This window comes from Oryctolagus cuniculus, chromosome 18 (assembly GCF_051225735.1).
Source record: "Oryctolagus cuniculus isolate XC-2025 breed Fujian yellow rabbit chromosome 18, ASM5122573v1, whole genome shotgun sequence".
Taxonomy (NCBI): domain Eukaryota; kingdom Metazoa; phylum Chordata; class Mammalia; order Lagomorpha; family Leporidae; genus Oryctolagus; species Oryctolagus cuniculus.
The window spans coordinates 11,419,210-11,445,038 of NC_142884.1; the positions used below are offsets into that span (position 1 = coordinate 11,419,210).

General features: G+C 63.2%; 2 protein-coding genes and 1 long non-coding RNA gene across 8 annotated transcripts in view; 2 read left to right on the forward strand and 1 right to left on the reverse strand.

Annotated features, from left to right (window-relative positions):
- The first annotated feature begins 484 nt into the window (after nucleotides 1-484).
- LOC138846422 (uncharacterized) lies at nucleotides 485-5,253 on the forward strand. The gene is made up of 2 exons (XR_011383902.2): nucleotides 485-621; nucleotides 4,908-5,253. It is a non-coding gene; the product is annotated as an uncharacterized LOC138846422 (long non-coding RNA).
- Nucleotides 5,254-5,642: 389 nt separating this feature from the next.
- Nucleotides 5,643-13,604, forward strand: BBC3 (BCL2 binding component 3). Of its 5 annotated transcripts, none has more exons than XM_051837393.3 (4): nucleotides 5,643-5,919; nucleotides 9,031-9,319; nucleotides 10,647-10,837; nucleotides 12,575-13,604. In XM_051837393.3, exons 2-4 carry the CDS (start codon nucleotides 9,046-9,048, stop codon nucleotides 12,689-12,691), a joined length of 582 nt encoding a protein of 193 aa, XP_051693353.1. In that variant the 5' UTR covers nucleotides 5,643-5,919; nucleotides 9,031-9,045; the 3' UTR covers nucleotides 12,692-13,604. The 5 variants fall into 5 exon arrangements, with proteins under 5 accessions (XP_051693353.1, XP_051693352.1, XP_051693355.1 ...); XM_051837392.3 differs by lacking the exon at nucleotides 5,643-5,919 and adding an exon at nucleotides 6,530-6,801; XM_051837395.3 differs by lacking the exon at nucleotides 5,643-5,919 and adding an exon at nucleotides 7,346-7,450.
- A 6,170-nt stretch (nucleotides 13,605-19,774) lies between these two features.
- The window catches only part of SAE1 (SUMO1 activating enzyme subunit 1), a 66,752-nt gene continuing 60,697 nt past the window's right edge, over nucleotides 19,775-25,829 (reverse strand). For both annotated transcript variants that reach the window (XM_051837389.3, XM_089320524.1), the window contains 2 exons: nucleotides 23,449-23,518; nucleotides 19,775-20,454 (listed from right to left, as the gene is read on the reverse strand). In XM_051837389.3, the coding sequence (XP_051693349.2) occupies nucleotides 20,362-20,454; nucleotides 23,449-23,518 (163 nt within the window). In that variant the 3' untranslated portion in view covers nucleotides 19,775-20,361. The remainder of the gene's footprint in view (nucleotides 20,455-23,448; nucleotides 23,519-25,829) is intronic.

The window sequence follows — 25,829 nt, forward strand, 5'->3', positions numbered from 1 at the left end:
GGGCTCGCCCAGAGCGCCCCCTCTCTGACGTCACCTCCTGCTGCTCTCTTTTTCATCCCCTTCCAGCCCTTCCAGCCGCCCCCCACTCCCTTGTGGCCGCAGGACCTTTGCAACTGCTCCTCCCGCTGCTGTCCGGTCACTTTCTGAGCTGTCACTTTTCTCAGGGACAGCCTGCCTGGGCGCCCTGCCCAGCTCCGCGCTCTCTCTCTTTAGAAGACTCAGTGTGCGCTGTCGCTTATGTTCCTCATTGTCCGTCTCCCCCCCTCCCCCAGGCCAAGGGGTCAGCCCCAGGAAGGTAGGACAAGAATTTCCCCGCGCTGTTCTCCAGCGTCTACACCCGCAGCCGTGCCTGCCGGGGGACGCCCTGGGCCGCTCTGACCTCACACTCCGCCCTGTAAACGGGACTGAAGGCGCCTGGGGCCGCGGAGAAGCTGACCCGTGTTCCCGCCTGGTCCAGGCCAAAGCGCGCTGTATGCGCGCCGCCTGCGCTCCCGCCTCCGGCCGCTGGGGGGCAGCAGGCGCCCGGCAGATTCGCCTGCGCGGCCGGTGCGGGGCGCGGGAAGCCGAGCGAGCCGGGGCGGCTCGGGCAGAGGAAGCTGATGAAATCCGAGCCAACTCGAGGTGAGCTCATCCCCGCCCGGGTGCCTCCGGAAGCCACGGGGCCGCCTGGCCCGCTCCTGGCTGCAGCGATAAAGCTCGGGTGCTGAGCCGGGGCGGGAAGTCCTTCCTGGAGTCTGCCTCGCGTGGGGCCTGCTGCCTGCGGGGAGGGGCGGGGACCAGGCGGTGAGACGGCGCCCTGGCTGCCCTCGCACCGTGAAAAGTGAACTCTGAGCGTGGCTGGGGATGGGGATGAGGAGGGCCAGCCCCTCCCGCCCAGCCCCGGGCCGCGGTGTGCGAGCCCCATCCCCAAGTCCCCGGGTCCCCGAGTTCCCGCAGGAGGCGCGAGCCGCTCACTGGCGCGGCCGCAGCCAATCAGAGCGCGGCGCCGCTGTTCTCGGGCAGGAGGCCTGGAGACGCGCGCGCCTGCCCCGGCACCCAGCGACGCGCGCAGGCACGCGCCCAGGGACCTGCCGCGGCGGCCCCAGCCAAACGATGCACACACGCGGGCCCCGGCCCGGGCAGAGGAGCAGCAGCAGTCCCGGGCCCCGCAGCGCCGCCCGGCCCCGCAGTCGCCCCTACACCCAGCGTCGCCAGGAACAGGCATTCTTGAGGGCGCACGCACCGCCCCGTCCCGCCGGCCGCACGCGGTGGGTGCCGTCTCGGACACACTGTTGCACGCACACCGGTGACACGGAGCCACGCAATCCCGCGCGCACACGCTCAGATGCGGTCACAGCTCGGGCCCAGCGCAGACCGCAGGGTCGAGATACACGCGCACCCTGGTACACAATGCCGCGCCACGCACCACGCGCGTCCTGGGAGTGACACGGGGCCCACCACGCGGCCTAACACAGTACACCTTGCCGCGTGGGTACACACATGGTTAGAGACTCAGCCACAAACCTTCCCGCCAACACTCTGACCCCGTGCCATCCCAGGGCCACACAAGTCCGTTCCGATGGAGGCGCGCTGACTCCCGGGGTCACGCCCCAGCGTACTGGGCGCACTGAACAGGCTGTCACGCAGCCCTGCACATAGGCGGCGCTGTGGCAGGTGTCACCCCCACACCATCACACTGACACACAATGGCACACACAGCACCCCGGCCACAGCCCTAAAGAAAACTCCACACACACACACACACACATGCGCGCGGCCCCTGCCCGGGAAGCTGTGCGCCATGTGGCACTCCGGAGAGGGATGCTAGGTGGGCCTGTGCGTGTGTGTGTGTGTGTGTGTGTGTTTGCGCGCGCGCGCTCCACCGCCCCCTCCCCTCCTTCCCTGGGGGCGGGGCCGCGCCGCAGCGCTGTTACCGGGTAAACTTCCCCGCCCCCCCCCGCAGCGCGGCCATTAGTCACCCCCCTCCCCAGGATGATGTCATCGCCTCATTCTGGAGGCTGAGTAATCCTAGACTCCGCCCCCCCGCAGGTACCCGGGTAGGGGCGCGCCGCACCTGGGCTCAGCTCGGCTGGAGCTGCACGCGCCGCGGCCCCGGCTCTCCCTGGAGTGGGACTGCCGACTCCGGGCCGCCCCGTGGTGGCCTAGGGACACACCGCAGGGTCCCTAGAGCCCGGGGCTGGCAGCCCTGGGGCCACCTAATAGCGGGAGGCTGGGTCTCCCAGACGTGGGTCCTTGGGCACCCCTCCCTCCCAGAACCACGGAGGGGCTAGGTTGGTTCTAGGTGTGTGCGTGGGTAGGGGTGGGGGTCTGAGAGGCGCCCAGCTTGAATTCCAGGGCTCTTGGCACCAGGAGGCCTGGGACCCTGGCGTGAGCTGGGAGATCGGGCGCCAAGGAGTAGAGAAAGTAGCTATGAGGTCAGAAGCCCTCTGTCCTGCGAGACCAACCTGCCGGGCCCTGGGGAAAGGGCTCAGGGGGAGGGGGCAGGCACCTGGGGCCGGGCAGGTGAGCATCCGCAGGAATGGATACCCGAGGGTCTCCCACGATCAGGATGGTGGGGCCAGGAAGCCAGGGGGTTCGGAGGCGGCTGGGGACCGGGACCCTGGTCCCTGTGGGGATGGGGCACCAGCGTCCCCGAGGAAGGAGGCCCCTGCCCCTGTTTTCAGGGGCCCAGGCGTGCTCGGCTCCTGCGGGAGGGGTACCCCCTCTTTTGTATGCGGCAAGGACGCCTGGGTTCTCTTGCGGGAAGGCTCCTGTTTTCCAGGACCACGATGCGTGCGTCGTGTTTGGGGGGTGGCACCCGAGTCACCCCCAGCCCCGTCTCCAGGGGTCAGCAAGCACAGAGAGGGGAACACTCGGTGTGTTTTCAGGAGGCCAACTTCCCGCGGGGGAGGGACACGACGCGCAGCCCCAGCCCCACTGCCCATCCTCGCCCGAGGATGCGGGGCAGAGCGGGGGAGGGAGGTGGACGGTGCCCAGCCCGGGTCTCACCCCAGCCGGCCGCGCGCCCGGCAGCTCCCCCGGGCCCGGCTCCCCGCCCCCCGCGCCGAGGGCTCCCCCAGATCCGGGCGGGCGCCGCGGCGGCCAATGAACGCGCTCGCCGTCTCCGGGAGCCCGGCCGGCTCTGCCCGCCTGGCATTGGGCACGCGGTGGGCAGCGGCGGGCGGGGCCTGGGGGTCCTCGCGCCTGGTTGGGCCAGGCTTGTTGCTGGGTAACGGGGCGGCGAGTTTCCCCTGGCAACGGCGGCGGGTACCGCTCACTGGCTGGCCGGGAAGGGGCGGGGGCGCGGGCGCAGGCAGGCCCCGCAGACCCCAGCAACAGCGCGCGCCCCCGCCCGCCGCCGAGCGGTAACCTTCACACGCGCGCCGGCCGCTCGGACCCTGCGGACGCCCGCGCCCCCGCCCAGCCCCCACGCGGCTCGGGTCCAGCCTCGGGGCCTGCGGGGCAGGCGGGGCGCGCGCGCGGGTTTGGGGGGGGTGGACCCAGGAGGGCCCGACGCAGGCCCTGCGGTGAAAAGTTAAGTCCTTCGCAACTCCCCGCGCCCGGCGCTGCGCGGCCGGCTTTTCCGAGATCGTGGGGTTTTGGGGGGAGCGCGTGTGCGTGGGTCTGCCTGGAGCCGGCTGGGACTTGCGCGCCCTCTCACCAAGCACCCCATGAGGGCCCCTCTTCCCGCCAGGTGGACAATCCCCTTGCCCAGGACAAAACCCAGGTCCTCAGGACTCCTGGTAGGCTGGGTGCTTTGTCACTCCATCAAGGGAGAGTCTGCAAGGCCAGGGGCCTGCCTGCTGGAGACCCCTGCCCCAGCCGCGGGGCTGCACTCCAGGGCCTTGTTTGGGTTCTCTGAGGTGCTGGGCCCCCACCCCAGGCGGAACCCCTGAAGCCCCCCTGTGCCCCCAGTACTTTATTCCTACGGGCTGGTTCACTCTGCATAACTTTCTCTCTCAACTCACAGGTGGGGAAATGGAGGCACAGACACAGGACCACTCGCCCAGGGTCACACAGGCAGCAGGTGACCGAGCTGGGGACTCACTGGGCCATCAGGCCTGAGCTAAGCCCCTGCCCTCCACGACCCTGTCCGGCTCTCACCCCTTATCAGAGGTGTCCGTGCCCCCCCCCCCCAGGAGACCTGCCAGGATACCGGTGTACTCTGGGAGATGGAGGTGGGGGGGGGGCAATCAACTCTCCCTGTGCCTCTAGGGTAGGGGGCCTCAAAAAGACGACCAGCCACAGCTATTTTTCTTTGCCCACAAAGTTTTTAATGAGTTCCTCCCTAAGCAATGCAACCTATCCATTAGCCACAGTCCCTACCATTCCCTACTGCTTCCACTGGACTCCTTTCTCTCCTGTATGTGATGATGGCTCTGAGTCTGACCCGGGTGACAGGGCCCTAGAATTTGAAGTGGGGTCTGCAGTAGACACTGGGGTGGACCCTGGCCGGTGACCCTTGGGCCTCTGCCCTGCTGTCTCATCTCCAACCACCAAGCTAGACACCCCCTGCCCTCCATCCCCGTCTGGCCTCCTGTTATCCCGTGCAGCCTGCGGGCACTGGGGGGAGAATGAAGGGTGCAGCTGGACCACAGCCGGGGGAGGGCTGGGCCCTGCCCCTTCTCAACTGCGTGGCTGCCAGGCGCCCAGGAAGCACTGCCAGCCCGGAGACATTGAGTGATAATGGCACCCACTCAACAAGCGCTTACTGTGTATCACACACTGCACCTAGCGACTTCCAAGTGCACGGTCTCATTTAATCAGTCTAAAGCAGTGTTTCTCCAACATCTTCGCACTGGGTCCGCGGTCAGAAAATACTTTTCCTTGCAACCTTGGGTGTACTGACTCAGTAGCAGCTCACAAAGCAAGTTTTCCTAACATTCAAACACTATATTCCATATTGTGTATTTTTTTTCTAACTCCAGGCAAGGGGCTGGCGGTATGGCAAGTGGGTTAAGCTCCTCCATGACACCAGCACCCCACGTCTGAGCACCTGCTCCAGCCCCGGCTGCTCCGCTTCCGATCCAGCTCCCTGCGACACGTGCGTGGGGAAGCAGCAGCAGATGTCTCAAGTACTTGGATCCTCGCCACTCACATGGCTCTTGGCTCCTGGCTTTGGCCTGGCCCAACCCTGGATAGTGTGGGCATTTGGGGAGTGAATCAAAGGATGGAAGATCTCTCCTTCTCTGTCTCTCCCTCCACCCCCCTCTCCCATGACTCTGCCTTTCAAATAAAATAAAAATAAATAAATTAAAACATTTAAAAAGAAAACCACCAAGACCCAAAGCAGTGACTTCATGGTCCATGGTTTGCCCATGGCCCACAGGGGAAAACACTCTGGTTGGACGCAGGAATGAATGAATGAATGAATGAATGCCCTCTGGTGGGAAGGCCGCTGAGGTCTCCAGGGTTCAGGATGGGGTGAGATCTGGACTTTCTGCTCTTGGGAAGCCTGACGAGGCTGCTGCTCTGAGACCTGCCGGGCCCCCTGAGTCACCCTCTGGTGCAGGGCTTGGATGTTGTCACTCCGGGAACGGAAAGCGGAACAGAGACCAAGGGTCCCGGGCTCAGCGGGAGGGAGGGAAGGTGACCCACTCAGAAGGGGAAGGAAGTGACGGAGGGAAACTCGAAAGGGAAAGGGAGCCCCGAGCGTGGTGAACCCTAGTGCGGGGTCTGCCCGGGCATGTCCGTGCCAGGTGCCCAGGGCCTGCGCCTCCCGGGTGCCCTGGCCCAGTGGCGGGCAGCGCGGCCAGATGCGCACCCTCCACACAGGTGTGGCTTCTGTGACCGCACCTTGCGGGTCAGTTTCCCTTCGTGGCTCCAATTGATCCGTGGATTGATGCGTGACGACTTTCCGGTGCTCGGGGCAGGGAGACCGCGTGGGTGTGCTCGCGTGTGTCCACGCGGGAGAGTGGTGTGGATCCGGCTGGCGTGCAGGTGCGTGTGCGTGGGGGGGAGGGTCTGTCACCTAAGTCTGCATTTCGCAAGCTGTCAGCCTGGCCCTGCCCTGGGGCCCGTGGCTGGGGCGGCGGGGGCACGGATGCTCCGTGCACACTCGGGTCTCGGAGTGTGTGTGTTTGTGTAACTTTGAGTGTCCCTGTCGCAGTGTCACTTGCGCGTGCCCTGTGACCCTGGAGGCCTAGTGGTCAGTGCCTGCTTGTGCGTTCTTGTCTGGGGCGGAGGGTACGGGAGCGGTCCGCGCGCCCATGCCCCTGTCCAGGGTGCGCACTGGGGAGACGGGGAGTCTGCACGTGACTTCGCGAACCCTGGAGCGCCGGCCAGCCGGTGGGTGTGTGTGTGTGTGTCCGTGGGTCGCAGTCAGTGTGTCAGTGTGTCAGGGCGCGCGCAGGCCGTCCCGGGGGGCTGGGCGTCCCCGCCCCCCGCGCGCCCCGCCCCCGGCCGCAGGGAAACCCCCCGCGCGGAGGTGGGGGGCGCGGCGCGCGCCTGCAAGCCCCGACTTGTCCGCGGCCGGCGGGCGGGGCCGCGGCGTCACGCGGGGGCGGGGCGTGGGACCCGGCGGGCGGGGGCGGGGCGGGGCGGGGCGGTCGCCGAGCGGGCCCGGGATCCGCCGGGCAGCCAGAGCCGCGGGGAGAGCCACATGCGGGCGGGTTCCTGGCGGCGGCGGTGGCACGAGCAAGGCGAGCGGCGGCGGCCACCGGCAGACGCGCCCGCAGCAGCAGCAGCAGCAGCAGCCGCCGCCGCCACTGCAGGAAGGACAGCGACAGCAGCCGCAGCGAGCGGCGCTCGGCGGGCGCGCCCTCCTGACGGAAGCCGCCCGCCGCCCCTCGCCGCCCCCTCCGGCGTTTTCATGCCCCCGGGGTGAGTGTGCGCACCCACCCCCCTTTCCCCAATCCCGGCCCGCGGCGACCGGCCAGGCAGGGTGGGCTTCCTGGAGGAGGTGACGGGCGTGCGCTCGGAGAGCAGCGCGGGCGCCCTGCGTTCCCACGCCATGCCTCCTCCACTTTCACGGGGTACGGCGCGGGGTGGCGTGGACTCTAGACCGGATTTGCCAGGCAGGAGGCGCTTAGGCGAGCGGGCGTCCAGTCTGGGCGCACAGGTGCCTCAGCGGTCTGGCGGGTTTGTTTACAAACAATGGGGTGTGTGCTCGGCAGCGCCCCCTGGCGGCCAGTGGGGCCCCGGGGGGAGAGAGTCGACCCCAGGTTGCCCCAGCCCCCCGAGGTCCGGGAGGGGCGTGGGGGGGGCGGCACGGAGGGGCGGCCACACCCAGGGCGCGCGCCCGCTGGGGGCGGCGACAGGGGGCGGCTCGCGGGCCGCGGAGTCTGCGGCTCCTGCGGGCGGGGGCTGCGCCCCAGCAACAGCCGGTTATTGGCCCCGCGCTCGCTGGGCGGGCGGGGCGGGCGCACGTGGCGGCGGCGGTGGGGGGGGCTGTGACAGCGGAGGGGGGCGTCTGGGACCGCCGTGGGAGCGCGCGTGTGCGGGGTTGTGGATCTGCAGGTGTCTCGCCTGGGTGTGTGCGCGAGTCTGGCGCCGAGTTGGCGCTGGGGTCCTGCGGGGAGTGGTGGTCACGTCCATCCGGAGGAATGTTGGGGTTCGTGGCGGTCGGGGTGCGTGCGTGAGTCCCCGCGTGCGCCTCCCGTGTCCTGGGGTCAGTGCACCTGTGCGGGTCGGCAGAGTTGTCTGCGCGCGCTCTATGGGGGGTGGTGCTGTGGCTCTGGCGTGCCCCCCGGGTGGCGTGTGGCTGGAGCGGCTTGCGCGGGTGTGCGGGATGTGTGCGTGTGTGTCCCGTCTCATCCGTGGCTGGCTGTGTGTGTCTCCGGGGCACGTGTCCTTGCCATGGTGCGCCTGGTCCGGGTGTCTGTGTGACTTGTGGGGTGTGTGTGTGCACGCGCGCGCGTGCGAGGGGGGTTGTCTGGTTGTCTCTGTGTTGGGCTGTGTGTCTGGCATTGCTGCCTGGGATTTGAGGATCCCAGGCTCTGTGGGGTGCACACGATGCAGCCTGTCTGAGCCTTGTGTGTATGTGTGTGCGTGTGTGTTGGGTCGGGTCTAGGGCTTGTTGCTGTGCTCATGCGTGTCATGTGGGCTGCCTGTGTGTAGTGTTTATGTCAGTCACGTGAGCCCAGTGTTTTCTGTCCCTGCTCTAGGTGTGTGCGCTGCTGTTGCTGTGCGGGATTAGTTAGCTGTGGGGCGCGCGCGTGTGTGGGTGCTGACAGGTGGCGGTGGGCTGGGGTTGGGAGAGGCAGGTGGGCTGCTGACTGCTATGGTGCTGCCGCCCGCTGCATGGGGTGGGGGGTGCGGGGTGCCTCTGGGGGCCCCCTCTCCACGTGTCCCGGAGTCTGGAAGTTGGTGCCCGTGCTGTGCTGGTGAAGTGGCGTCTGTTCTGTGTTGATATGTGTGTGGGTCCGGGCATGCGGGCGGCTTATCTCTGGGGAGTGTGCCTGTGCTTTGATGGCTACATTGTGTGTCCCCAGGGCGTCTCCACAGTGGGTCTGTGTGTGCCATCTTGACAGTGTGTTTGTGTGTGTGGAGGGGGGCACCGGGTTGGGTGGTGGCAGCCACTGGGTCATGTGTGCAGGGTGCTTGTGATGGTGTGTGTGTGTGTGTGTGTGTGTGTGTGCAGGACACTGCCGGCCAGTGTTGGAGGCTGGGACCATCGCAGAGTCTATGTGCCAGTGGGAGCAGGCTGGCTGGTTTGGGTGAGCCCTGGTGTGTCCCCATATTCGCCTCGCAGCCAGCTTCATTTGGGTCCTGTGTGCGCCCATGCCTGTGTTGGGAAAGTTACCTGCACCTGTCCTTACTGGGCACGCTGCCCAGTTGGCGCAGTCTGTGCTGGGGGGTGGTCACAGCCCTCACTCACAGACCCACACGTGGGACAGGCCGTCCCTCTGGGTCCCCAGGGAGCCCTGGCCTCGCTATGCCCATCAGTGAGCGGCCAGCCTGCCCCCTGTGTCGACCCGAGTTGGGTGTGTCTTGCGGGGGGCCGTCACCCCCTTCCGATGGCACACGCCTCCGTTTCCCTCCATCCACTGGGGGGTTGTGGGGCCATGGTGCACTTCCCCGCTGACCTGCTCCTCCTCCCGTGTCCCGCAGGCCCCAGGGAGCGCCATGGCCCGCGCACGCCAGGAGGGCAGCTCTCCGGAGCCCGTAGAGGGCCTGGCCCGCGACGGCCCTCGCCCCTTCCCGCTTGGTCGCCTGGTGCCCTCGGCCGTGTCCTGCGGCCTCTGCGAGCCAGGGCTGCCCGCCGCTCCCGCCGCCCCCGCCCTGCTGCCCGCCGCCTACCTCTGCGCCCCCGCCGCCCCGCCCGCCGTCACCGCCGCCCTGGGGGGCCCCCGCTGGCCTGGGGGTCCCCGCAGCCGGCCCCGAGCCCCGAGGCCCGACGGTGAGTGCCAGCCCCACCCCCGGGGTTGCTGGGAGCCCGGGAAAGAGGGCCGCGGAGACCCCCGAGGGACTCGAGCGGGAGCGGAGGGGAGGCGGGGAGCCGGGCCGGGCCACTGGGAGGGTGTGGCCAGCGTGGTCTTTGTGTTGCAAGAAGCAGGAAGACGGCGCGGGGGGCTGGGGTGGAGGGGAGGCAGGCGGGAAGTCCCTCCTGGAATCTGACTGCAGTCCCCGAGCTGCGGCCGGCGGGCTCCTCCCGGCCTCCAGCCACAGCGGTTTCCCAGCGCCCCTCCCCCGGCCTGGGCCCCCGCGACCCCCACGGGGCTCGCAGTTGGAAGGAGGGCGTGCAGAGTGGGAGGAGGGTCACCTCCGGACCTCGGGGAGGGGTCCAGGGGCCCCTGTGCCTTTATTTGCATCTCTTTGGCCAGGACTGGCCCCCTCTGAAAGGGAGGGGAGTAGTGGGGGGGCGGGGAAGGAGAGGGGGAGGGGCCATTGTGCTGGGAAAGTCCCTTTGGGGAGAGGGTGAGTCTTGGGGAGGGAAGGGTTAAAGGTCCCCAGCCCGGCGGGCTGTTAACCCTGCGGCTCCCGGTGGCAGGGTTTGGAGCGTCCTGGAATACCCGGCCCATCCCCCAGTCCGGCCCGGGAGCCCCGGGGGGTACGGGAAAAGAAAACTTCCCTAGCTCAGTTCCTGGCTGGGAGCGGGAGGGAACCCCGATTTCCAGGCCCAGAGTCCTGGGTGCAAACCGAGGCCCGGGCCCGGGGCGACCGGCACGGAGGTTACCTCCGAGGAGCCCCCCGGAAGGCGTCTCCCGCGCCCCAGCCCCCCGGGCCAGGCTCCCTGGCAGCCCGTCTGGCCTCGGGCTCGCCAGGCCTCTGCCACATCCGGGGGTGTGGCTTCACTGTGGTTGGACACGCGAGGGCTGGAGACCTGAGGCTTGTGACTCTGGGTGGGGTCACTCGCCGTATCCCCGTGTGACCTTGGCCACTGCGTAAGGTGCGCCTCAGTTTCCCTGTCTGTCAAGTGGAGCGCGCCAAACTGGGGCCCGTTTTGGAACGCGGGGTTCCTTAGGCCGCCCGAGCGGAAGGACTTCCAGTCCGCCGTGGGCCCCGGGGAGGCGGCTGGCCAGGCAGGTGACCCCAGAGCGGCCTCGCAGCGCCTCTGGCTCCCCCAGTGCCCGGGGAGGAGCTCAGAAAATCTGCCTCCGAGAGCGGGGAGTGGGGGAAGGAACCGCTAGAAATGAGGCGGGGGGCAAAGGCGCGCCCGGGCCCCTCGCGGCCTCCCCAGGGCCCGGAGCAGGGTGGGTGGTGACCACGCCCCTCTGCCCCCCAAGGTCCCCAGCCGTCGCTGTCCCCGGCCGAGCAGCACCTGGAGTCGCCCGTGCCCAGCGCCCCGGGGGCCCTGGAGGGCGGCCCCACCCCGGCGGCCCCGGGAGTCCGGGGCGAGGAGGAGCAGTGGGCCCGAGAGATCGGGGCCCAGCTGCGGCGGATGGCGGACGACCTGAACGCGCAGTACGAGCGGCGGGTGAGTGCCGGGGGAGGGAGGCGGCAGGTGGGCGACTCCCCGCCGGGGAGGGGGGCTGCGGGCCGCCCCGCCAGATGTGCGGCAGCTGCCGGCCTGCGCGGCGGGGTCGCGCCGGGGACAGGCGGGGGTGGGGGCCGCACGGCCGCGCGAGGGCCGAGGCCCGGCCGAGAGCCGCGGCGCGCCCGAGGCCCGCGGCCGCGGGGACTGAGGGCGGCGCTCGCCCGAGCGGCTCCTATATCCCGGGCTATTTATAGCCGGTGAGTCAGCAGCGGCGCCGGCCGCGCCCGCCCCGCCCGCCGCGCGCCACGCAGCGCCGGGGCCCGCGGGCGGGGGGCGGGGAGCCCCGCCCCGCCGCAGCCCCGCCCCCACCCCCACCCCCACCCGCAACATGGCCTCTGCAAAACCAAATATTGGGAGCCCGGGACGGCGAACGGAGAGCGGAAGACGCCTTGGGCTGTGTTCAGTCCGCGCATTTACACCTGCATTGTTTGCTTATGTTAAAAACCAAAAAAAAAAAAAAAAAAAAAACTCCACGAAAAAACAAAACCACAACGCAGTAGAGATCCGATGTTGTGGAGCTCCCTGATCCCCGGCCGGCCCTCGCTTCCCACCAGGTCCGCCCCAGTCCCCCTGCAGGTGCGAGTCTCTCACTACATGTTTACCAGGCCAGAAACAATGCGAGCCTGGCGGCGGCTCTGGCTCCGCTCGCGTCCGATGCTGCGGAGAGCGCCCTTGCGCGCTGTCTCACTGGCGAATCTCCAGGCTCTAGTTTTCTTTCTGTTGACTTATTCATGCTCCTTCGCATGGTGGAGGAGCAGAGACAGGCAGAGAGATCTTTCTTGCACTGGCTCACGCCCCAGATTCCCCTAACACGGGAGCCAGGGGTCTCCCTCGCGGGTAGCAAGGACCCAAGTCCTGAAGCCAACACAGTAGCAGGCGCCTGGCTGGGAAGCAGAGGCGGGACTCGAACCCAGGCGCCCCAGGCAGTCTTAACGCCCCCCTCCCCAGGATCTATTTCTGATATGGTTTATCGGTGTATGCCCTCTTTCAAACCACGCACCTGCCCCGTGTGCCCGCGTGCGAGGGTCTGGCTGCGGGAGTTGGTAGCGGGGTCTGGTGCCAGGCGCCCCACTGCCAGGGGCCCCTGAGGATCTTGGGGTTGCTTCGCTGACCTCAGCTCACCGTGACTGACCTGCCACTGAGTTTCTCTCCCTCCCTCTGCATCTGTGGGTGGGTGGGGGGCGTGACGTTGGGTGGGCCCTGCTTAGCCCCCGCCTGGCCGTGACTCCTTGCCAGGGACATGAGGGGGCTGTAGCTGCACCTGCCACCTTTTTCAGTATTGTCTTTCATTTCAGTGGGGGCAGGGCAGGGGCCAGCCTCCTAGCTCTGAGGAGTCCTAGGGGGGGCCCTCCTGCGTTTTCATTCTGCTGGGGTTGCGGGGTGGGGGGGCAGGCTCTCCCTGCAGCCGCGGTGACCCAGCGTGGCCTGGGAGTGCAGCCCTCCGTGCAGACGGTGAACCTTCCATGCGTTGTTCTAGAAACGTCTGAAGACAGACGTGGAGGGAGGAGGTCCTGGGGAGCAAGGGCCGAGCCAGGCTCTGCCTGCGTCCTCTCCCTCCTGCTCTCCGGGTCCAGGAGAGGGCGGGAGAAGGGGTAGCTCTCACTTCTAGGATGCTGTCCGCCGGCCCCGGGGACCGCATGGCCCACACTAACCGCCCGGCTCTCTGTCGCCCCCTAGAGACAAGAGGAGCAGCAGCGACACCGCCCTTCGCCCTGGAGGGTCCTGTACAATCTTCTCATGGGACTTCTGCCCTTACCCAGGGGCCCCGGAGCCCCGGAGATGGAGCCCAACTAGGTGCCTGCACCCGCACGGTGGACGTCGGGGACTCGGGGGGGCAGGACCCTCCCGCCTCCTGACGGCCCGGCCAGCGCGGGGAACTCTTTTTCTGCACCATGTAGCATACGGGACTCCCAGCTCTGCCTGGCCCAGCCTGGGCGCACTGACGAAGAGACGACCCAGACGTGGACTCCTGCGTCCCTGGCTGAGACCCGGACTCTGAAGGCGGCGGGGACCGAGGGGGTGGGGCCTGAGCCGCCCACCTCCGCCGCCCACCACCATCTCAGGAAAGGCTGCTGCTGCTGGCCGCCCGTCCCAGCTGCACGGTGACACTGGGTCTCCGCCCGGTGCCCCTTCACTTTGGGCCTGGCCCCAGGCCCCTGGTGCTTCCCCCCCTCCTCCTGGGGAGGGGGCCCGTGAAGAGCAAATGAGCCAAACGCGACCCCTGGCCTCCGGGAGCCAGAGGAGGGGAGCGGCGGCGGCGGCCCCCAGCCGTCGTCCCTGAGCCAGCCGGTGGGTGGTGGGCTCGCCTGCCTCACCTTCATCTGGGGGTGGCCGGGGGGTGGGGGGGCCCAGACTGTGAATCCTGTGCTCTGCCCGTGACTGCCCCCGTCCTCATCAATCTCATCGCATAGGTTTAGAGAGAGCACGTGTGACCACTGGCATTCATTTTGGGGGGTGGGAGATTCTGGCCGAAGCCGCCCCAGCCTCAGTCCCCAGGGCCAAGCGCTGAGGGGGGGGCCGGGGCGTCAGGGAGGGGGGTTCTCGGAGGAGGGAGGAGTCTGGGAGTGGGGAGGGTGGCCCAGCCTGTAAAATACTGTATATGCGCTGCTGTAGATACCGGAATGAATTTTCTGTACATGTTTGGTTAATTTTTTTTGTACATGATTTTTGTATGTTTCCTTTTCAATAAAATCAGATTGGAACAGTGGATGGTTCTGCTCGCCTTCCCCGCACGGCTGGGACGTGCAGGCGTGGGACAGGCAGCTGCGGCCATCTCTCTTGCAGCCCCACCCCTCAGGGCTGTGGGGGCTGCGTCCTCACCTTATCTGATCCGGTGCTTGATGGTGGCTGAATGAATGGTGGCCTGTGCTGGGGACCGACCGGTCAGTCGTGACAGCCTCCTGCGGGCACAAGGGTGCCGGGGCCTAAGCACTTGGGCCATTGTCCACTGCTTTCCCAGGCACATCAGCAGGGAGCTGGATCAGAAGTGGAGCAGCCAGGACTTGAACTGGTGCCCATATGGGACGCCAGTTTTAAGCTGCTGTGCCACAGCACCGGCCCCCCATTAAGATTTTTTTTTAAGCAATGTTCTAGGAATTACAAAAATATGTCCTGGAGGCATTTGGTATAGTGGTTAAGACACCCCTGGTGGGCCGGCCTGGTGGCATAGTTAGACACTGCTGGCGTTCCATGCATTCCAGCGCCCTGCTAATGCACCTCACTGGAAGACGGCCAAGTGCTTGGGCCCCTGCTGCCTGTATGGGAAACTGGATGGAGTTCCAGGGTCCCAGCTTGACCTGGCCCGGAACTGGCCGTAGTGGCCATTTCGGGAGTGAACCAGCAGATGGAGATCTGTCTCTCCCTCTCTGTTGCTCCGCATTTCAAATAAATAAATCTTTTTAAAAACCACTTGGGGCCGCCGGCGCCACAGCTCAATAGGCTAATCCTCCGCCTGTGGCACCGGTACTCCGGGTTCTAGTCCTGGTTGGGGCGCCGGATTCTGTCTGGGTTGCTCCTCTTCCAGGCCAGCTCTGCTGTGGCCCGGGAGTGCAGTGGAGGATGGCCCAAGTGCTTGGGCCCTGCACCCCATGGGAGACCAGGAGAAGCACCTGGCTCCTGGCTTTGGATTAGTGCGGTGCGCCGGCTGCAGTGGCCATTGGGGCGTGAACCAACGACAAAGGAAGACCTTTCTCTCTGTCTGTCTCTCACTGTCCACTCTGTCAAAAACAAAACAAAACAAAACAAAACACGCTCGGGAAGGCCACACCCCATGTTGCAACACCAGGGTTCAAGTCCCAACTCTGCTCCTAAATCCAGCTTCCTGCTCACACACTTGGCTGGCAGCAGGTGATGGCTCAAGTAGTTGGGTCCCTGCTGCCCACGTGGGAGACCTGGATGGAGCTCCCAACTTCCAGCTTCAGCCTGACTGACTCGGCCCTGGCTATTGCAGATATTTGGCGGAGTGAACCAGCAAATAGACGTCTCTGTGTCACTCTGCCTTTCGAAAATGTAACATATATATATATATATACATATATATATATACATATATATATATATATAAACTTTAGAGGGAGAGGCAGAGGCAGAGAGAGAGAAGTCTTCCATCTGCTAGTTCACTCCCCATATAGCACAAGCAGTGGGGGCTGGGTCAGGCTGAAGCCAGGAGCTTGTTCCAGGTCTCCCACGTGGGTGCGGGGGCTCAAGCGCGTGGACCGTCTTCCTCTACTTTCCTAGGCACGTTAGCAAGGAGCTGGATCAGAAGCAGAGCAGCTGGCGCTTGAACTGGTGCTCCAAAAGGCAATGCCAGCATCACAGGCAGTAGCTTAACCTGCTATACGACAGCAGCCCCCTAGTAACTTTTTAAAGGTCATATATATTTCCAAAAAATTGAGGGAACAAATCTTTAAAAAAAATGAGCCCGTGCCATGGCTCACTTGGCTAATCCTCCGCCTGCGGCGCTGGCACCCTGGATTCTGTCCCGGCTGCTCCTCTTCCAGTCCAGCTCTCTGCTGTGGCCCGGGAAGGCAGTGGAGGATGGCACCTGGCTCTTGGCTTCGGATCAGCACAGCGTGCCGGCCCTAGCGGCCATTTGGGGGGTGAACCACTCTCACTAACTCTGCCTGTCTAAATAAATAAATAAATAAATAAATAAATAAAGTTCAGGGTCAGCCCTGTGGTATAGTAAGTAGATTAAGCATCTGCCTGTGGAACTAACATCCCATATGGGTGCTGGTTCAAGTCCCGGCTGCTCCACATGCGATCCAGCTCCCTGCTATGGCCTGGGAAAGCAGTGGAAGATGTACCAAGTGCTTGGACCCTGCACTGGTGTGGGAGACCTGGAAGAGGCTCCTGGCTTCAGATCAGCTCAGCTTTGGCTGTTACGGCCATTTGGGGAGTGAACCGGCAGATGGAAGACCCTGTCTCTTAAGTAAGTAAAATACCTTTTTTTAAAAATTGCCATTTACCATTTCCAGTGCTCGTCAATCCATCCAGCAATGCCAAGTTTCTCCATTGTCATTTCCCTTAAGCCTAGCAGCTTTCCATGAACATATCTCACAGTGTATCTCTGCTGGAAACAAAGTATCTCTGTGTCTTCAAGGATATTTCCATTGGTTACAGTTTCAAGCCGATCGTTTTCTTCCAGCATCTTTCATTCTTTATGTGAAAGGCAGCGTGGAGAGAGAGAAAGGGGGCGGGAGAGAAAGATCTTCCAGCAGCTGGCTTACACCCAAATGGCCACAATCACTAGGTGAGAGCCAGGCTGGAGCCAGGGCCCAGGAACTCCATCCGGGTCCTCCACATGTGAGGCAGGGCCCCAAGCACTCGGGCCATCTTCCTCTGCTTCCTCAGGCGCATGCCAGTGTTGCAGGTGGCGGCTTAACCCACTGCACCACCATGCTGACCCCTCTTCTTGCAACTTTTAAGTCTTTTGAAAATTCACCTGCTGGCGCAGCATTTGGCCCAGAAGCTGTTGGTTAAGAGCCGTGCCTGCCACACTGGAGGGCCCGAGTCCAGCAGGTGGTGCCCGCCCTCAGCATGGGGACTGTCCGCTCCGGAGCCTTCTCTGAGGGCGTCTGCAGGGGCACTTCTCTGTTACACACTTACTGCGGCCTCTGTCTGTCCAACAGGACCAAACCCACTGCTATCTAGGACAGCCAGAGGCCAACTCCCGCCCCCTGCCCCCCTGCCCCCACCACCCAGGATACGAAGAAAGGCAGAGAGCAGAGGGCAACGGCGAGCCCTGGATGTCGCCTTCCCCCTTGCAGACTGGTGCTCAGTGCTAGTGAGGCCCCAGCTACACCGCGACAGGCAACGCTGCCACCCCAGGGAAGCCCATCGCAGACCCGGAACCGGAGCCCTGGCTTTGCCTCCCAGCGTTCCATCCTGCAGTGCCGGCTCCGGGGAAGGAAATGTTTCAGTTTATGCCTTTTCTTCCCTTCCTAATGACGTGTACTTTTCTTTAAAATAAATAAATGAATAAATAAAGCCTTCTTTCTTTATCTGGAAAGCACAGTGACCGGGCAGGGCGACCGAGATCTCCTACCTGATGGTTCACTCCCCAGACGCCACAACAGCCAGGGCTCGACCAGGCCGAAGGCGACAGGGACGCTGGGTCTCCCAACACAGCTGTAACCTGTTGTGTATTTAGTATTTCCCCAGACAACAAACGCCAAACAAAATCCCGGAAAACAAACAGAAAACCTCCTCGGCACTGCCAGTGCCACCAACAGCCCTGGGGCGGGCGTCCCGGTGGAGTGGGCCAAGAAGCCCCGCGGAGCACCCGGGCCCCACGTCACAGAGCTGGGCCCGGCGCTGGCTGCTCCACTCCCGCTGCAGCTTTCTGCCACCCACAGGGGAGACCTGGTAGGAGTTCTGGGCTGCAGGCTTCAGCCTGGCCCAGCCCCGCTGTTGGTGTCATCAGTGGGGAGATCTCTGCTGCTCCGCCTTTCAAATAAACTTTTAATTTTTTTAAAAAGAGATTTTATTTACTTGAAAGGCAGTTACAGAGAAGCAGAGGCAGAGAGAGAAAGGTGTCTTCTATCTGCTGGTTCACTCCCCAGATGGCCGCAACGGCTAGAGCTGAGCTGATCCAAAGCCAGGAGCCAGGAGCTTCCTCCAGATCTCCCACGTGGGTGCAGGGACCCAAGGATCTGGGCCATCTTCTACTGCTTTCTCAGGCCACAGCACTGGCCCCATAAATAAGCTTTTTAAAATATAAACACTGACAATGCAGTGATATTCTCGAACCTTAGCATTTGGTTTTGTGTGCACAAAGGAAGCCAGCTCCGCGTCCCACAGCTAAGTAGCTATAGCTCAACTGTGGGTGTGGAATTTGGTGCACTGACACAAACTCTAAGCTCTAACAAGAGCAAATTTCAGAAAAATAGTGGGGCCAGTGCTGTGGCATAGCAGGTGAAGCCACCGCTTGCACTGCTGGCATCCCACATGGGTGCCGGTTCTAGTCCTGGCTGCTCCTCTTCCGATCCAGCTCTCTGCTGTGGCCTGGGAAAGCAGTAGCAGATGGCCCAAGTCCACGGGCCCCTGCATCCGTGTGGGAGACCTGGAGTAAGCTCCTGGCTCCTGGCTCCGGATCAGCTCAGCCCTGGCTGCTGCAGCCATCTGGGGAGTGACCAGTGGATGGAAGACCTCTCTCTAACAGCAGCTAACACTGAGCGAGTCCAGCTCAAACTACAGACTCACTCCATCCCGTTTCACAGCTGGGGCTGCTGAGCCACAGCAAATTCACCTGGGGGGGGGGGCTGTTGTGTGTACAGCCAAGTGGTAGGGGCTGGGTTTGAATGTGCCAGTCCAGAGGGAGTCACTCCGTCAGCAGGGGAGGACCCTGGGTGGTGGACACGAAAGTGGACACCGGCAACAGGTCCAGAAAGCAGCTCAAATTTCTCCAGAATCCATGCTTGGCTGTGTGGCCAGTGCTGACCTGAGGGCCCCAGGCCGAGGCAGGCAGGAGTCTCAATCCTTGCACGGGACTTTGCAAGGTCCACGTGCTTTCTGGGCCCAGCTGAAGGCTCTCCTGGCACTGGGCTTGAATGTTTTCTGCCAATTCCAGGGTCCCACCGATGGGACATCTACCGGCACCCCGTGTGGAAGCTGTCCGGGCCAGTCCGGGCCAGCCTGGGCCACACCATATTGTGCGAGGCTGCCGCAGGCCACAGGACGAGGGTTCCGAGGCACAGGCAGGTGGTGCGGGCACCAGGAATGCGAGCTGCCGCCCTCAGCAACACTCTGCCTCGGCCCTGCACCTGCATGGGGCTCACGGCAGGCACCTCGGGACATCTGCATGCTTCCGCGGTAACCGGGAAAATGCAAGAAGTCGGCAAAAGGAAGCCACAGAGCACAGGGCTGTGATGGGGCTGAGAACTGCTCACTGTGCTGGAGTTCTTTTTACCTTTGTGTCACCTTTGAAAGAACTTGTTTCAAGTTGCCTGTTTTAAATTTGTGATGAACTGTACTGCCAGGGCAACCCTATTCCCCTCGAATGTTCTGAGGCTGCCACAGCCTCAACATGTCCCACACCACAACACAGCCGGCCCCGCACAGCACACACACAAGTGCGGCGGGGGCACAGGGGCCGGGCGGCCTGGTTCTCCCCTCAAGGTCCTCACCTTCAGGGGCTAGCTGGGGTGCAGCGCCCTGAGATGCCCGTCTGCGACAGTGCAGACTGTAGTGCGGGGCTGGCAGATACCAGCAGCACTCCCCACCCCGAGACCCCCGGGGTCTCCTGGGGTGAGTCGATCTCCGCCATCAGACAGGGCGGAAAAGTTTGAGACACTTCAGATCAGAGTCTGTTAACAATTGGTCCACGTGGACCCACCTGCGCCCCCTGGTGACCAGAGCCCCACATTGCAAAGGTAAGGGTGTAATTAGCTCAAAATTTCAAAGACCATGCAAGGTCTATGCGGCAATAAAACTGCGGACCCTGGCGCCACGGCCTGCATACGGGGCCAGCAGGGGAGCCCTCCAGGAAGGACCGGGCCCCTCCTCCACTGGAGACCTGTGCTCCCCACCGACTGTGGCAGGATGGGAGAGGGCGGGTTTATCCTGAGCTTGCTCCGTTTTACTCAGAGGACACAAGGGCGGGGGGACAGCGGCTCTGCGCTCTGGCCTCGCTCCTGAGGGGTCAGTCACCCCTCCTCCGCTGGACGCCTGCCAGGGACTACACAGCTGGCGGCCACTGTAGTAACCATTTAGCTGGATTCTTCACACACAACTGGCACCAGCAACCTGGACACACCGCAGGAGCCGGGCAGGAGGGTGGGGAGGCCCCGAGAGAGCTCTGAGCGGACTTCCCCCAGGACTCAACAGGCCCTTGGTCACCCCGTCAGAAGTCGCCAAAGAGGATGAAAAACAAGCAAATCCCGAAGCAAACAACTTTATTCCCATTATTCCTTTTTAAACACCCAAGGAAAATACAGCAAACATGTAAAATACAAACAGCTGTGGTTCAGGGGCACGGAAGGGCTGCCCCGGGCCTCACAGGCACCCGGCTCCACCAGCCCAGCCCCGAGGCCCCAGGGCGCGACCCGGGATCTGCCCTCTCAAAGCAGCCTCTGCCACTAATACGCAGCTGGGTGACATTTCCTGGCTTCCACGACCCAGGCTGGAACTTGACTAAGCCTAAACTAAAATGAAGAAGAGCCACCTGTTGTTTTCCAGGATCTCAAACTCTGGAGACCCACGCGTTCCGTCGCGCGGCCCCTCCCTCCAGGCACCCGAGGAGCTGCGGCCCCAGCCTCGCCCCCACCTGGAGTTCCTCCCTGCCCTGTGTCGGGCAGGGAGCAGGTCCAGAGGGGGCAAGGGGGCCTAAGCGACGGACAGCAGGGCTGCAGGGCTGCTGCTGCGGAGACTGCCCAGGACGGAGGCGGCCGGCGGCCTGGGGCAGCGCACATCCGCGCCAGAGCCTTCACTTCCGGGGAGGAGACGGGCGCGGCCAAGCCTCAGGCTCACTTGGGGCCAAGGCACTCGACGATGCCATTCCCCTTCATGCCATCGAAAAAGAAGAAGTTGTTGTGAGGAGGGTCTCTCTGCGACAGGGCCTGGGGGAAAACCAAGACGGGGTCAGCGCATGGCTGCGGTCTGCACGGCCGTTTCACCTCTGAGCAACGAACGCATTACGCGGGACCTGACTGCAGCCAGCACAGCGCCGCCGCTGGAGGAAGGCGGGATTCACCTCAACCTCCGTCGGGCGTCACCTCGGCACCTGCGGGGACACATTCATGGCCACAGGCTGCTGGCCACCGACAGGCAGCCATGGAAACAGCGGTGCTCTCAGGGAGGCCAGGACAGAGCGCTCCTCGCGACAGGAGCGGCGCCGGGCCAGGTGTGCACCCCCTGTCCCTCAGCAGAGCGTTCAGAGGAGTCCATGAGGCCAGCGCTGTGGTACAGCGGGTCAACACCCTGGCCTGAGGCGCCGGCGTCCTGTATGGGCGCTGGTTCAGGACCCGGCTGCTCCACTTCCGATCCGGCTCTCTGCTACAGCCTGGGCGGCAGTAGAAGATGGCCCAAGTCCTTGGGCCCCTGCACCCGCGTGGGGGACCCAAAGGAGGCTCGTGACTTCGGATCAGTGCAGCTCTGGCAGTTGCGGCCAATTGGGCAGTGAAACATCGGATGGAGGAACCCTCTCTCTCTCTTTCTGCCTCTCCTCTGTGTAACTTTTTTTTTTTTTTGACAGAGTGGACAGTGAGAGAGACAGAAAGGTCTTCCTTTTGCTGTGGTTCACCCTCCAATGGCTGCCGCAGCCGGCGCACTGTGGCCGGCGCACCGTGCTGATCCGATGGCAGGAGCCAGGAGCCAGGTGCTTCTCCTGGTCTCCCATGGGGTGCAGGGCCCAAGTACTTGGGCCATCCTCCACTGCACTCCCTGGCCACAGCAGAGAGCTGGCCTGGAAGAGGGGCAACCGGGACAAGAACCCGGTGTGCCGGCGCCGCAAGGCGGAGGATTAGCCTAGTGGGTCACGGCGCCGGCCCCGTGTGACTTTTTTTTTTTTTTTTAATTTGACAGGTAGAGTTATAGACAGAGAGAGAGACAGAGAAAGGTCTTCCTTCCATTGGTTCACCCCCCAAATGGCTGCCACGGCCGGCGCTGCACTGATCCAGAGCCAGGAGCCAGGTGCTTCCTCCTGGTCTCCCATGGGATGCAGGGCCAAGCACTTGGACCATCCTCCACTGCACTCCCGAGCCACAGCAGAGAGCTGGACTGGAAGAGGAGCAACTGGGACTAGAACCCGGTGCCCACATGGGATGCCGGCGCGGCAGGCGGAGGATTAACCAAGTGAGCCACAGCGCTGGCCCTCGGACTTTCAAATACATAAGTAAATCTTTATCACTGAACACCCACTCTGGGCCAGGTGTGGGGCTGCACCGAGGGGTTCTGTGAAGGGCCCCGCCCACAAGCAGCTTCTCCGAGATCTGGCCAGGACGACTGGCAATGAGGCCTGGCATGCGGCCAGGGAGAGGAGCCCAGGTCCATGAGAGGAGGCCCGCCACGAGCATTGCGGCACACGGGCACAGAGACACAGGAGGCCTGATGCCAGGGGGCCGTGTCGAGAAGGAAGGAAGTCAGAGATGATCCCGACACCTGCCCCCGTCCCCCACGGCCAGCTGCAACGGGAACGTCCACAGGGTGAACGCGGGGCAAAGGTAAAGAGCTTCCCAAGCCAGATGGGGCAGGAGGAGATTCCAAACACACCCAGCCCCGAGAATGCGGAGTACTCTGGCTATCTGGGTAAACAGAAACAAGATGCTGGCTGACAGCTGTCCCCGCAGGCAGCGATGAGGGGGCAGCACTCGGGCCGGGATGCGGAGAGGCCACAGTGAACAATGGGGTCAAGGCCACCTGTCCCAACCTGCCATCTCCATCCCACACGCAGAGCCCGAGGAGCAGCTTCAACTGGACACACGGAAGTGAGGCTGAGGGGCAGGGACGGGGCCTTGGCTCCACACCAGGCCTCCGGGCAGCAGTGCCACTGAGGGGCACGGCGTCAGAAGGCCGATGGCTTGGGTTCCTGTGGGCGGGAGGAGCTGCGAGAAAATGAACTGACCCATGTGAAGAACACGCTCTTGGCGCGGGACGCAGTGGGCCTGCAGTAAATGCCACCTTCTTGCCAGCAGCCGCGTCGGTCCAGGCTACAAGACCTGTGCGCCACCCCCACCCCCACCCCCACCCCGTGTCCTGCAGAGTCCGCCGCAGGCTCCCCGTCCTTCCTCAGTGCCCCTGTCATGGACGCAGGCTAGACCCGAGCACAGGAGAATCTGGTTCAGGTAGAAGGATCAGGAAAGAAGACGGGGAAAGGAGCCTTAGGAAGACAGTGAGACGATGAACGTGAGTCACACATCCTGAGAGCAAATGTACAGAGTCCAAGGCCAGGTGGTGAGAGCTGGGCCTCTGCACACGTGGACACGGGCCAGGCCCGACCCCACCCCAGGAGGAAAAGGGCAAATGCTTACTGCACGTCCCCTAAAAAGCAAAGTGAACAGCTCTTGGCAATATTAAAGTCCCCACAGAAATAAAAACATCCAGGGCGGAGCTACAGTTAACAGCCCGAGTGCTCTGTAAGAGGCTCAGGAGGCGGTGCTACCGGTCAGGGGACGTGAGGACAACCGTGGTCATGGGCGCCCTGCGGAGCCTGGGGGCTCCACAGCCGTCGCTCCTCCTCCTCCCCTACAAACACTATGGTGTGTGGGTTACGCAGAGAGGGCTCTGGAGCCATGGTGATGGAGGCAGAGCGGTCAGGAGCACAGGCTCTGCAGTCCTCAGCGTGCCCCTCTTACAGGGGGACGGCGAGCAGAAGTGCTGCTGGCTGGAATCCTAAGCGCCAGACAGCAAACAGGTATCGTCAGGGGACAGGAGGGAGCACCTTAAATCACCACGTCCTACTCGAGGCTCAGCCAGGAGCAGGACTTCGGGGTAACTTGTGTTCTGGCCATGTGGATGGGGCACACAAGGACGAGGGGGTCACAGAAGGCAGGCTGGGGTCTCTCCGCCGGCAGGCACCGAGGGCCAACTCTCCTCTGCTCCCCAGTGACTTTTACCTTCACAATTTCCTGTGCCAAGATCCCGCCAACCACCGCGCACACAGGGGCCATCTCGGAGAAGCAGTACCTACGAGACGAGACGGGACAAGCAAAACACACACTGAGATGACCTTGAGATGACCTCTGGAAGGCTTAAAACCTCTCCTGATTCGGACAGCAATGCCGGTGCTGGCTTCTAGCAGGGACAATGAATTCTGATCGGGGGGGGGGGGGGCACGCAGCCACACGTGGTGGGAAAGACCTCGGAACTCTGGCCAGAAGGAGCTCTTCAACAACACTTCATTATTTTTTAATTGAAGGAAAGACTCTGTGCTTCCTAAAAATAAGGCCCTCCGAAACATCAGACGTCTCAGTGCCCGGACACATTCTCCCAATTCTCCTCTTACCCAAGGTGGGCGGTGGGTCCTGCACGCTCTCCCAGACACACGTCAGGGAGCAGGCCTGTGTTAACATGCAGGAGCCACGGGAAACCTGCCACCTGCAACTGAAGCTCAGGGCGGAAGGTGTCCTCACGGCCCACACGGAAACGATGGGGCAGCCGCGGCACGGACGTCGGTGGATACTGTCACCACCCAATCGCCCACATGGACAGCAGAACACTGCCGCCGAGGTGAGAGAGGAAGTGTGCTCTGCCAGCTGCCACCCAGAACACAAAGGCAGCTACGACCTGAGCAGACTGGAAGCCAGAGAAGGGAGGGGAGCTCCCTAAGGAACCCTACCGCCAGGGCGCCACCTCCAAACTCCCCAGGGTGGGCACACCCTTCTAGATGCATGCATTTTTTTTTTTTTAAAGACTCACCCATTTATTTGGAAGGCAGAATGACAGAGAGAGTGAAGACAAGAACCTGGAACTGGAACTGCACCCGGGTCTCCCACATGGGTGACAGGGGCCAGCTTCCACTGCCTTCCCAGGCACATTAGCAGGGAGGGAGCTGGATCAGAAGTGGAGTGGCAGGGACTCGAACTGGAATTCATGGGAATGCTGGCCTTGCAGGCGGTGGCCTAACCCACAGCACAACCCCAGCCCCGCTTCACACGTATTTCTAGTCACTTCCTGAAGAGGCAGTGTCTGTGTCCTTCTGAAAGACGTGCTCCTGAGTAGAAAGCGGGTAGGGGCAGGGCAGGGCAGGAATCCAGGCCCTCTGCTGTGGCACGTGCACGTCCGAAGTGGCCATCTCAACCACGATGCCGAGTGCTGCACCCTTTTCAAGTCTTTCTTGCTAACAGTGAATTGTGGAACCGTGGTTAAGAGTCCGTTACTCAGCGCCAATCCAACTACCTCCCTCTGCACCCGGGAAGGCAGTAGATGACGGCTCAAGGACTTGAGTCCCTACCACCCATGTGGGACCTGGATGGAGGGAGTTCTGGGCTCCTGACTGTGGCCAGGCCCAGGTCTGGCTATTGTGAGCCTTTGGCTATCACAGAGTACAGACAGTTCAATATTTAAAAGGGGAAAAAATGGGCCAGGGCTGTGCAGCAGCTGGTTAAGTCGCTGCCTGCAACACCAGCATCCCATATGAGTGCTAGTTCAAGTCCCAGAAGCTTCACTTCCTACCCAGCTCCCTGCTATGCCCTGGGAAGGCAGTGGAAGACGGCCCAAGTGCTTGGCACCCCAACAGCTATGTGGGAGACCCGGATGGAGATCCTGGGTCCTGGCTTCAACCTGACCCAATCCTGGCCGATAGACATTTGAGTTTCTGAGCAGATGCAAAGATCTCTCCCCCTCACCCCCCACGCCCTGCTCTCTGTAACTCTTTCAAATAAATCAATCTTTTTTCAAGTAAGTAAACAGAGAAAAGTCTGTGGGGTTGGATGCTGTTGTGTTAGCAGTAACAGGGGTGGTGAATGACTCTTGCTTTTATACTTCCTGGAGATGGGCATCTGTCACTCATAAAAGGCAATAAAGAAAAGCAATAAAGCTTCCTGAAAGGAGAAAAGCAAGCTCGGGGAGAGCGAGCGCTCGCAGCACATGAAGGCGAGCACGGCTTGTGCACGGCCTTCCCGCTCGGCCGCAGCGCTGGGCGATGGGTGCGGGCAGCTCAGCTGCGAGGCGGCGGCTCACTGCCTGGCTGGCATCCCGATCCCTCTCAGCCATTGTGCCGCCTGTCCACAGACAGACGTCAAGAGGCTATCAAACACCTCTTACTTAGAAGGCAATAGAGCAGAACACCTGAGTACACGGACCAGCCGTGGAGAAACACTCTCCACACGGACACAGGGCAGGCGAGGAAAACACTCTGGAGAGAAACCAGCCGGAAGCGTGGTAGGCTGTGGCTTGCTGTTTCTGGGCAGCAGGGTCTTGAACTCTGCTGGCTGGCGATGCACGGCCAACAATGCATCACTCTTAAATGCCCAAATCAGTCCCTCAGCTGACCTGC

Coding starts and splice junctions, on each gene's coding strand:
- BBC3 (XM_051837394.3), top strand. CDS start 8,526: ATGGTGTGTGTGTGTGTGTGTGTGTGTGTGTGCAGGACACTGCCGGCC. Junction 8,637..9,030: donor GAGCAGGCTGGCTGGTTTGG/GTGAGCCCTGGT, acceptor CGTGTCCCGCAG/GCCCCAGGGAGCGCCATGGC. Junction 10,838..12,574: donor ACGCGCAGTACGAGCGGCGG/GTGAGTGCCGGG, acceptor GTCGCCCCCTAG/AGACAAGAGGAGCAGCAGCG.